Source organism: Canis lupus, chromosome 36, assembly GCF_011100685.1.
Source record: "Canis lupus familiaris isolate Mischka breed German Shepherd chromosome 36, alternate assembly UU_Cfam_GSD_1.0, whole genome shotgun sequence".
Lineage (NCBI taxonomy): Eukaryota > Metazoa > Chordata > Mammalia > Carnivora > Canidae > Canis > Canis lupus.
In genome coordinates this window covers 14952867-14965939 of record NC_049257.1, presented here as the reverse complement: position 1 = coordinate 14965939, position 13073 = coordinate 14952867, and the positions used below count along the sequence as shown (strand labels likewise).

Below are 13073 nucleotides of genomic sequence, written 5' to 3'. Positions count from 1 at the left end.
TATGTTGCTTCTAGTCAATGAAGGCACATACAAGTTTGGGGATAAATAAGCAGAGCTTTGCTTAGAAGATGTTTTATTCCCCCATGTGAGCATGGGAAAATGTGAAAGAAAAAAGCTATCTTTAGTACCTTCCTGCTTTCCTGCTTCCCAGAGTTCCCATGTCTCTATTCCCAGGCACATTATGCTATCACTCTCTGGTCACCTCAAGTATCATAGCATTAGTATTAATTTCATGGAACTGTTTTCCTTCTACTTTTAAGGTTTAAATGACTGGCACCCTACCACTTTACATTTACAACATTGCTTGGAACAATATGGGGAGAGGTACAAATCTGCTTTTACACATAGGTAGTAATAGGAAAGGTAAAGAAAACATTGGTTCTTAGGAATCCCAATTTCCTTCTTGCCAAAAAGGACACACTCCATGAATCCAGTTTTTTTTTTTTTTAATTTTTATTTATTTATTTGATAGTCTCACAGAGAGAGAGAGAGAGAGAGAGAGAGGCAGAGACACAGGCAGAGGGAGAAGCAGGCTCCATGCACCGGGAGCCCGACGTGGGATTCGATCCCGGGTCTCCAGGATCGCGCCCTGGGCCAAAGGCAAACGCCAAACCGCTGCGCCACCCAGGGATCCCTGAATCCAGTTCTTATTTGAGTACCTCATTTAAAACTGAGGAGCAGGAGTTCTAATCATAGTGCAGAAGAAAGAGATGCCCTGCCCTAAACCTAACAAGATTTGAGGACCCCTATGCCCTGATAGTGAAAATTATTAACTGTGGTACCTAGTTCCTGGAATATACAAATAATAAATTAAGGAAGGTTTGGCTACCTGGCCACAAAACATAGAAACGTCAGAATGGCTTTAAAGAAGAAAGCCACTTCTTTTAGCTCAGATTTTTAAGACATACCCTTATCCCTCTAATCCAGGCCTCCCCAAATTAACAATGTATTTTGCTCCCAATAGATAAACTATATCAATCTTTGGGAATAAATCCCATTCTGATCTCATCTCATCTCTGAACAGGTCAATAGAACATCTGTTAAGCCCTTTAAAAAAAGGCTGAACTAAAAATTAACTTTTATCTTGCATCTGGTCTCCTTACCCACACATATCTGTACACAAATTTGATAAAGGTAGTGTTGAAACAGTAGAAATAGTAACATCAAAATTTATAAGGTATGAAGACCTGACACTGAGTTCTTACAACAATCTTTTGTTTGGGTACAAGGAAGAGAGAATCCATGAGGCAAAACAACTTGCTCCTAAATCATCTGCCTATTCATAAAGAATACAATTAGGAGGCAATTTCTATATTTTTTATATTAATTTACACATTTTGACTGTTACAATGATTTGGTGACCAAATTTTCCACCAAATTTTACGGGGTAACAAAAAGAATAGAACAAAATTGTGATTCAACTCATTTGTAGGATTCATAATTTTTAAATCTAAGAATAAACCTTAATAAACCATAGATATCAGAATTTTACCACTGTTAGAGAACAAGGTCAAACTACTTAGAAGGAATTTTGTGATCTTACTCAACAATATCTTCATGCAGTCTTACAGTAGGATGAAGTCAACATCAAATAGTACTTCTAACTCTGAAATCAACAAAAATTCATTCTTCAAGCAATTAAAATTATTTTAAATTGCCTGCATATATCTAAGCTGGATTGCTTCCTATAAATAACAAATAGGGGCAGTTATTCACCACATGCATCATTTCTTGATGAGATCATAAATTATATCAAAATTAAGTTAGAGCCCCGCAATGAAAATGTCAAAGGAAAGGTCTGCCATAACCTCTCAACTAAAGTTTGATTTTTAATCTCTCTATAAAATCATGAAATTCATTTGTAATGTGAACTGTGGCTTCTTAAACTACAGTAATATGCAGATAGCCTCAGAACCAAAGATACGGAAAGATGTTGTTTACCTAAAGACAGATATTTTTTAAAAACTATCCTCAATATTAACAATTTATCAAATGACATCTCTTCCCTCCACTCCTACCCCAGCCACTGTTTTCAACAATTTCTACTTGAGAAATACACTAGGATCATCATGGCAAAAAAGTGTTGAAAGCCTGTTAACTTCATTGGAATCTATGGTGCTCCATATCTACCTTCAAATCACTTAAATAAAGAAATTAACTAATTTTAATAAAACATTATTCTTATTAAAAGGTCATGCCTTCAATTTTTGCATCTGTTTTGTCCTACATCTATTGCTAACAAAATTGGTGGTATTTATTAGTGTATATACCAATTTGCAACAAAAATCCTAAATTCACTTATCTTTTATAGTCTTGTTCAAATGCCATGTCATGTTCAAAAGCCTTACTGATTTTACCAGCTAAATATGATCTCAAACAAGGGGGAACCAGTCGTATACTAGTGAAAAATAAAAGGAAACCCAACTGGTATTCAAGAAAGAAGGAATCAGGACTTGAGAAAATATCTGAAGGAGTGGCCCAAAACAAAAATAGGAATCTCAGTGAAAGGTTAACAAAAGAAAATATAAAATCATAGGAGTGTTAGTGGGTATAGCCTGGAAAGATCCCAAGGCAACAGTATATAGTAAGATGTTTTTTACTAAGTCCATGGGTAAAATGTCTTAAAAATTTATGTCCTTTGGGATACTTAAGGGCAAGGGATATGTCTTACATAACTGAATTTACAGTCAGAAGGGCTGGGTTCAAGTGCAAGCTCTGATATTTTCCAGTTGTATGACTTGGCAAGGCAATCACTCTGAGCTTCAGTTTCCTGTTCCATGAAAAAGAGATAACACCTATTTCACATGGTCGTTCCGAAGACTAAATAATTTATGTGAAAGTACTTCACAAACTTTAAAACTACAAATGTAAGGTATTATTAAAATACCATAGTATGCTGCTTTGTTACTTTTACTCATTTTTTACTTTGGAAGATTTCCCAGATACATATTTAGGAATAAACTTTTATTATGATTGGATACTGGTCACTTTACTTCAATACTTAAAAAATTTGAACATGTAAGTGCTGAATGACACTGTTCTACTACAATTTTATTTTATTTTTCAGTATAAATTTGGCCAGTAATATTTTTCGCTTTCATTGTTATAGAAAGAGCAATCTTCTCCCCCTCTCCCTGTATGTGTGTGTACGTATGTGTCTATCCATAAGGATCTATCAGGCATTATTCAAGCCATTCTTGACAAAATTTATGTTTTCTTGACTAACCTTCAATTTTATCAGGAAGTTGTAATGGAACATTATTCCAAAGTGTAAGTTCCATATCATTGGCTTAATTAGTGGAACATTTTCTTACTCTTTCCTCAAAATATTATGAAAAGATAAAAAGACTTTAAAAATGAGATATTTAAGAGGAAACAGAGAGCAATAAATAGAAACAGGAAAATACTGACCTATGAGGAGTCTCTAGAGAAAAGAGAGAAATTTTGTTTAATAATATCATTAAAGTTCTACTAGAAGATGGAAAAAATGAAATACTTGATTTAAGGTCCTAAGACACACCATCAATTTAAGTTCTGGTTTCAACAAATCAGGTTTGAGTTAGGCTTATGTAAATAACAAATATATTAAGTTTATTTCTACATTTGCAAAACAGTGGAATTTTATACAACATATAATATATTCTACATTAGGATAAATAATGCATAAGCAATTGAATAATAAATCATATGGAAAATAAAAATAAAAACCATCATGTTGTACAACCTAAATATATACAACTATATATGTCAATCATACTTCAATAAGGTTGGGGGAAAAAAGGACTAACATAAATCATAAGAAAAAGAAAACTGAAAATCATATTAAATTTAGATTTAGGATGATCTTCATCAGGATCTTTTCTATACCGGCACATTATGATTGCTTATTCATAGAAGAAAATAAAAAGAAAGTGGAAGTAACAATTTAATAATTGAAATTAAAATTAAGGATGATAATTGAAGTAGTTGCTGCTAGAATTTTTTACTACTATTTTTAAGATTCTGAATAAATTCATTATTTACAAGTCTCTGGATAAATTTAAGTACCTCAGAGGAAAAAAAAATGAAGTAGAGTTTTTTAACATAAAACTGAAATTCCTTTACTAAATACTTTCTAATATAACAGTTTCTGGAATATTAATAGCCAATGCCAAACAACAATTAAGAACAAATTAATAAGAAAAAGTAACTTAAATAAGGGAACTTACAGTTTTTGCTAATTCACACAGTCTAGAAGCTAAAACTCCTTTGTTTTAAAGGAGTTTTAAAATTTTAAAACTTCTCCCTTAAAACATAATACTAAATGACTGAGTATATGTATGGTTTCAGGATATACAAAAGTCAGTAAATACTAAATATTCAGTAAAAAATAACTTCCAAAACCTTACATTTCTAGGAATCAAGTGATAACCCAAAATAAGATATCAAAATCTAATACAACTAGTAAGAATTTTAAAAGTAACTCAGTTGAAACTTCACATAAGTTTGTACCTTAACATTAAAAATTTCAAAAAAAGGTATCTGGGTTGTTCAGTCAGTTTAGCATCCAACTTCTGATCTCAGCACAGGTCTCAATCTTAGTCATGAGTTCAAGCCCCATGCTGGACTCCATGCCCACTGAAAGGCATGGAGCTCACTTAAAAATTAATTAATTAAAAATATAAATAAAGTAAAATAAGTACTTCAGAGCTTTGCTTTGAAATCATCCTAAAGTCACATACATATTCTCACAATAATATGAATATTTTTGAAAAATCTGTATGTTGGTAATTTTTAATTACTAATATTTTTAGCACTTAAGAAAATATATTCATTTTTCAGAAGAAAATATTATGTATTTTAAACAATTTTTATTTCCTGTACCAATTATGTTAAGGTAACATTTTAACTCCAGTGATTTGGGACCAATAACTAGCTATACCTGACATTAACATTACCCCTAGTATTCACATTAATTCTCTTGTTGGCTAAATAGTGATAGCTTCAAAATCATGCTCATGAAAAATCTACATTAAGTTCCAAATAAAACTTCTCTCAAACTTACACTTACAAAAAGTATTAAAGAATCATGCTCATTTTACAATATAAAGTATATTCATTAATAAAAGCAAACATCCATAGTTTTAATATATTTTAATGCTCACATCAAAATACAGCACAAATACCTTCATTAATTAACAACAGCACTGTATCTATTACAGGAATCTGTAGGCAACACAAATTATTTATAAAAATATTTTCTTAAATCCAGACAATGTACAACTTTTCTAAAAGAATTTAAGTTTGAAGATAACTTTTTATAGCTAAGAATACTATATTGTTTAATTTTGAGCCAATGTAAATCTGATCTATTGGTATGGAATTTATTCACACTGAGTAATCATAGTATAGAAAGAGCTAAATATTCATATGATTCTATGAAGTATAAGATTAACCATAAAACACATTAATCACCATTAAAACTGAATATTTATAACATAAATAGATTTGAAACTACATCAAAAGATCACTTTGCCTGTATAGGCTTTCAAAAATGACATAATTAAAAATGTTTTTAAAATAAAATGTTATAAATTTAGCACTGTTTACTACTTACTTAAACAAGACCTTTTGCCAGCTGTGCTTGCACCACCTGAACACAAATTGCCTCCCCGATGAATTAATTCAAGTTCCAAATTGGTTCTGTAAGTAAAGCATTTAAATATATCTCAATTAGGCTGAAGCAACACCTTTTAATTTGTGTTACTGATATGTCTGAGTCAACCTAAATAATAAAGTTGAAGAGCTTTATGAATAGCTTACATAATATCTGTAATAATATTTTATCTGATATTTAGAAATAAATATGTGTTCATATTATAACCTTATATGTTCATATTATATGTTCATATTATAACCTGCAAAACTGCACATCATGATATAATTGTTGCGCAATCCCAAATGTTGGCAAATACTAAAAACTGGGCCTTAAGGAAAAGAACAGCAACACATTTCATAAACCTGTACATGAATCTGATGAAAGAGTTTATACCCAACTGTTAGCCACTGAGTGGTTACTGTCATATAAAATACAAGGGCATACCAACTTTCTATCAGAGAAATGGTTATCACTCACTGGAGCTTAAATGGTAACTAGAAATCAATATTACACAAAATCACTAACATCAAAATAGCTATGAAAAACACATTATCATTAACAGTAGTAGTCTCTTCCATAGACTTCTAAAATTAGTTTTATTAAAGTATACCGTGCAACCACTGACATTGCTAAACATCAATAAAGTTCACATAGGTTTGAAATTATAATATATTTAGCAATTATTAGCTTACAGATTAGTAATAATTAGTAAACTGACATTTTAAAAATCAAATTGATGCAAAATCTAAAGATTTACTCAAAAACAATGAAGTAAAATAGCCAATGAATTTTGCCAGAATACATGAGAATTCTAAGTGATAAAATGCTTGTATTTTTATTTCAACAATATTAATAAACTTAACACACTTTTTTTGCCACAACTAAAACTGAATAAACTAATTTATAACCAAGATATGCATTTGACACTAACAGTGAGATATCCTCACCTTAAAAAAAGAAAAGGCAAAATTTCAAGCTTATTCTGCAAATGAATTCAAGGAAAAATATTATCCTGTGTTACTTAAAACAATTTAACTGGTTTGGGTTGTATTTTTAATATAAAATGTTTTGAAACATTATTTTCGTATATTTACTTATACAAGCAAAGTGTTAACAAAATTAATATTCTTAGGTCTGTACATTCGCCACCCATTTCTAAAGGAATGCTTTAATCCTCTCTACTGGGGTGGGGGAAAAGCAATTTAACATTGCTAATGTTCCTGCTCAGAGCTCCATCTGGTTGCTGCTGATAAGGGCATCTGTGTGACAAGGGAATTTTCCACCCTTCAGGCGATTTGCATTGCTCACTGAACTTCTAAAAACCTACCAGCAAGGAAGCAGGGACAAGGATTTCATATTAGTGGACAGAAAGCGAGCGGAGACCAGCATGTGTTCCTTCATCAAGGGAATATAAATGAGATCAATATATTTTGTTTTCACAAATCTTCTGTTGCCTAATCTGTAGAAAAAAATTAACGGCTATATTCTCTTATAAAAACTAAGATTTCCTAGATTGTACTTTTAAAAGAGCTAACCAGAAACATGATCAATTCTCACAAACAAATGTCAGAACCAGAATGTCAACTTTTTATTTTAGCACAGTTTGCAAAAATATTCATTAAAATATAAATGCATGAACAATTCTGTTTATTCAATCAGCAAATAAAATACGTTAAAGGATGACAAACATGTTATCAGGAATTTGATTTTAAAGAATACTTGAAAGAAAACTACTAAATCTAAATTAATTATTTCAGGTTATGGTTAGAAAGTCTCCTGAAAAACATTCCTTCTGACATTAAAAAAAACGAAACAAAAAAACCCCAAAACAAAAACCCTACCTATCCAAAGGGTTAGTATCATGCAATAATTCAGGACTTTAAAATATCAATGTCAGAAGCCCTAACCCTCAACTTTTCCTTATTTCATTTACATCAAAATTGGCCCTTTGAGACTTGCTAGAGAAAAGAACATACAAAGTATCATATGCCCCCATGTCTGATCTTTCCTCACTGTAGAAAATTTCAACATGATATTCTGTTTCTGCTCTCCTGAATGGATATAAAAATGAAGATTGTTCTCTGAGAAAAGCATACTCTACTTTTTATATTTCTAACACAAATCCATTCAAATTAGTTTGGAAAGAAAAAAAAGAATTAAAAAATCTCTGTAATTGAAACAATAACAAGAAAGACTGCTTAAAGTCTATCTTGGTGCCCATCAACATATGCCATATAAAAATTCCTCTAACTATGCTCCAGCTTCTTTTTGCATGACTAAGGTCTGCTTTCCCTTCTACTCCCCCCTACCCTCCTCTGGTATGAACTTCTATTTTTAGAGCTATAATTTAAAAAACAAATTATGTGTATACACATGTACACACAAAGACACTCAAACACACACTGGTATTAGTGGGTTTAAGGCCCAGGTCTACTGGTTGAGCAAGTTACTCAATATCTCAGAAAGAAAAAATATCTTTGCCCATACCATAGCCTATATTACATAAAACTCACTCAAGCTCTAACTCTTCCAAGAGTTAATAGAACTAATTCCCTTTTCTTGAGGCAGTAAAGAAACATTACCACATACTTTATATTTCAACTTGTTCATCTTCCCTTTTAAAGTTCTATAGCACTTTTTTTCAATATGATCTTTTTAAAACAAACCACATTCTGTTTTATACAGATTGATATATATTGGCTTTGTCTCTCCAACTAAACTGTAAATTCCTGGAGAGCAGGTACCATTTCAGATAAAGCTTCTAAAACCCTGATGGTACATAGCAAAAGTGCTCAAAAGCACCTTAGGAACTGGCAATCTGTTTGAGTATGAAATCAATAAGATTCTCTTTAGTCCTTGTAGCTTATTCTCTTTCTTTTCTTGACTCGACCCTTCTATTCCCTTAAATCCAGCAGTCAAACAAAAAAAGGGGAAAGGGGAGGTGCTTTATCAAAGAATTTCTTGGTTTTTAAAAGGATTCATAATTTGGTATTTTAGCAAGCATTCCTTTTATTTTGAACATACTTAGTTTATAAAGTTTAAATGTATAATGCAACTAATGTATAAAGTAAGTTTCACTCACTCTACTGAGCAGTTTGCCCACTGTGACTTAAAGATGTCTCTCCATCTACATCTCAGTTACTTATGTTTCATTTTTTTATCTGTTTCCATGTTTCTCACTTTATACTGGCCAAGTGCCACTCATCGATACCTCTAGCCTATATGTAACCTGAGCCCAAATCCTTGGAAAAATCAATTACTAAAATTAATGTCATTTATTGTTTCAATAAAGAAATAATGAATTGGTATTTAGGTGAAGAAAGCTTTCCTCCCCCAATTAACCTTCCAAAATCCATCTGAATGACTGATATTTGCAACAGACATTTTTTTGGAAATACAATAAAACTTGAATATAGTAATTTTGATTAATTTTATAGAAAGATATTATTCAACAATTTCTTCTCTGCTGCCCTCAAAAAATCCTCCAAGGCTTCACCATGCAAATAAAATGAAAAACAAAGAAATACTGTATTGCCCTACAAAAACAAAACAAAATAACCACCCCCCCAAAAAACCCAAAACAACCCCTCTAAAAACAATTATTAAAATTAACAGCTTTATAATAAGCTACTTAACCATTAGAAATATTTTATTCCTAAACATCAAAAAATTTAAGTTCCCTAAAAAGCAAACTAAATTACTCATTCACAGTCAGGAGAAATTCAGCTCTTGGAAATAAGGGTTGTATTCCACTCAAATTACTAATATCAGATACAAATAAATGTGCACATTCTAATGAATTGTACATTTAGGAATCACAATATTTCATTTAAAAGTTAAATAACTCAAAATAAATTTACTTCTAAATATTTCACTTAAACATTTAAGCATTTTAAATATTACCAAATATTTTAATGCCTACCTTTTAGTCATGAAAATAATCATAATCTGTAATCAAACATAGTTATGAAATAAGGTTATATGCTAGGCACAAGATATATATAAAGGCCTGATTTCTTCCTTGAGAAAATCAAATTCTATTCAAATAGGATGCAACATACTTTTTTCCCTAAGTTCATATTTTTATTAATTTTTTAGTTAATTTGTTTTGTTTTATTTTATTTTTCATGACTAAGTAAAACTTATAGAAGGAATGTAATCTCAGTGTGAGAACTTTGCAATGGCCTGAGCAATTTTAACCAAAGGATAATGAGTTTTTTAAGGGTTATATACTTTCATTTTCAGAAGCATTATCTTGTTGCTTTAGAGTTTATCATTAGCAATCAGAGAAAAATGAGAGGAGAGAACATATCTTTTGATTCTCTATATATACCCAGAGTAAATAACATCTGATATCTGTACCTGTTTCTCTATAAAAAGAGAAAAACCAAAATACGTTGGCCTGAGAAGTCTATTAACCACAGCAAGCTATAGAAGTTACTTATATATTTAAGAAAATACGAATTTATACTTTCAAAAAACAGGAATCTAAAACTTCCACTAAACTAATTTAAATCAAGTTATTTGATTTATCATACTACAGACAAATCCCATAGACAAATCATTCCTATTCAACCACAATTTTCTTATAAGATCAATCCTAAGAAAATAAAAAGCATAAACACATAAGCAACATAAACATAGTATTTACACACATGTACATATATACACACTCATATACAGATCTATATAAACACACACATATATACACATAAATATGTACACACACATATACACATGGCATAACTGACTTGGTCTACATTCATCTCAGTTTTCTACATTATCACAATATTGTAAAGAAGCTTTTTAAAACCTTGAAACCAGGGTAAAATTAAATCATATTCAATTTAGTTTTCACAAAAAAATGTATTTTATTACAGTATGCAGCTAGTAACTCTCCAGACACAAAATGTTGAATTAATTGTTATTTCTTCTCCTGAAGTATTCCAGATAAATAACAATAGTTTAGGAATGTGCAGACTAGAAAGTTACTTCCCAATCCATTAGATCCTTTTACATTAAGCCATGTCCAACATTTGCATTCTTAAAGACTAGTGTTTCCTTATCTTGAGCTCTAACTTGCTTGTAATTTTCCCACTTCTGGTTCCTTTTTTCTTGTGTTCTAAAGACTACATATACTTCCTTTACTCTTGTTATCCTCTGCTCCATGAATGGGGCAGAGGGATTGGCCCTGGTGAACTGCATGCTCATATGACCTATAAAAGATGAATACAGGGAAGGAAAAAGGACAGCTATTGAAACCTTGACTCAGAGATCTGAGTTCTACTTCTGTGTGCCACTAATTTGCTGCATGACATTCAAGTTATATTAGTTCTCTAAATATATTATTTAATCTAAATCTAAATCTAATACTATTATAGTATTAGACACTCAAGTCATATTAGTTATGTTACAGATATTGACATTCAAGTTATATTATTTCTCTAAATCTAAATATAATCTCTAAATCTAAATCTAATACTATTATAGTATTATTTGGGACAAAATACAAAGTATGCCTCTAGGGATATCCAGGAGTCTACAGCATCAATTCTGGCAGAATGTGTTTACAAGTTTCTGATTGTGCCTGTATCTTCCCTATTTACGTTTTTATGGTTCTCCATTTTCATTCAATTAAGTTTTCTAAAATTCCTGTCTGGAACTATTTCTTAGGTATTGAACGCCTACTCAGTCAATTAAAATAATCCTACCTAATTTGAAAGATGAGAAGTATTTACCTCTGTTTTCTTGAGCCCCCTGCCAGCTACTAATAGAGGCTTAGACACACCTGATCTCTTGCTCTGTCTCCCTTAACTGATTTTCTAACAACTATAGGATATTACCATATATTTTACTAGCTTAAAACAAACAAAATAAGATCTTCTTATTTACAAATTAAAAAAAATTAAAAGTATTTAACATATTACATACAATGTTTTTGTTTTTAGTATCATCACTTTTTGACAGGACTTAAACAGTGATTTCTTAACAATACCGTTTAGCCACATGCTTTGAGGTAGACATCAGTCCCAAAATGTTAATATTACACTTTTTCCCACATATTCTATAATATATAATAATACTTCACCCAATACTTCATTAAGATAAAAACTTCAGAAAATGAAGGAAACCTACATTTTTATGATCCTTTGAGGAGGTTCTAAAACTAGCCATAATTTCAACCACCATAAAAATACACATCCTTTACTCAAATAAATATGAATGGCATAAATAAAACAAAAAAAAACAACTATTAATAATAAGTAAATTTTAAGTATATACCATGTATACCTACCTAGCAACAGAGTACATAAAGAGAAAATCATTGTCTGGTGAACCTGGAGTCTTGCTATAGTCTCTATATTTTTTCTGAGTGGTATTTTTGATATCTTTCATTACAGATTCCATTTCTTTACTTAAGTTGGTTTCTGACTGTAAAAAATGCAAACATACATATAAAGTTTATTCATATTCATTTTTTCTAATATAGTCTTAACACTACAATGTTTATATGAATATACTAGGAAATAAAAGTTAAAAAGTTAAAACAGATGTACATTAGCTATCCACTATAAATATACTTAGTGCACAAAGATAAAACAGATCTGAAATATTTTCTCTTATTTTATCCTAATTCCATATTGTGATTGGTTAGCCTATAATCTAACTATGAACTAATCACAAACTTATATTCTAAACAAATAAATGAAATGTCATTAAAATAATATTTTAGAACAGTTTCCATGTTCATAAACAACCTTTCATTTAACTTCATATCATAAAAACTAATATTAATGTCCCTGGTTTTTGTTTTTTTTTAAGATTTTATTTATTCATGAGAGAAACAGAGAGAAGCAGAGACATAGGCAGAGTGAGAAGCAGACTCCCTGCGAGGAGCCTGATGTGGGATTTGACCCCAGGACCCTGGAATCACGACCTGAGTTGAAGGCAGATGCTCAACCACTGAGCCAACCAGGCATCCCTAACGTCCCTTGCTTTAAGGATATTTTAAACACATAAAAATTTAGATTTAGAAAAGAAAAAAACCACAGACTTAAAAATTAGTCTTCAACTGAGAAAAGAAACTGCGAGAAGATAAATCTTTGAGTAGCTTTTAACTATGAATTTGTTTCAAAAGTCAATTAATACTTTCATAAATTTACTGCTTAAACTAGGCACAGCTATCGCTTCTTTCCAAGACCATATCATAAATCTATAATGAAGGTGAAATATTTAAATATTTAAATCAAAAAAATAAATCCTACTGGATGGGATAAAAGATGGGTTCACTTACACCAAATCCCACAATAAAATAGTCTGAAGTACAGTGAATAGTTCAATTAAGTGTATGATACTTTAACTAATACACACACACATAAAATGTATGTAAATCTATAATTACACATATAGAAAGTGTGTGTATGTAAATGTATCA

The 13073-nt window shown here is 30.8% G+C and overlaps 1 protein-coding gene across 7 annotated transcripts in view; it reads right to left on the bottom strand.

Moving 5' to 3' along the window:
* The window catches only part of UBR3 (ubiquitin protein ligase E3 component n-recognin 3), a 225737-nt gene that overhangs the window by 64619 nt on the left and 148045 nt on the right, over positions 1 to 13073 (bottom strand). For 6 of the 7 annotated variants that reach the window (XM_038584782.1, XM_038584784.1, XM_038584785.1 and 3 more), the window contains 2 exons: positions 11934 to 12070; positions 5597 to 5682 (listed from right to left, as the gene is read on the bottom strand). In XM_038584782.1, the coding sequence (XP_038440710.1) occupies positions 5597 to 5682; positions 11934 to 12070 (223 nt within the window). Of the gene's footprint in view, positions 1 to 5596; positions 5683 to 6946; positions 7098 to 11933; positions 12071 to 13073 lie in introns of those variants that run through there. The other variant, XM_038584787.1, reaches the window with a different exon arrangement.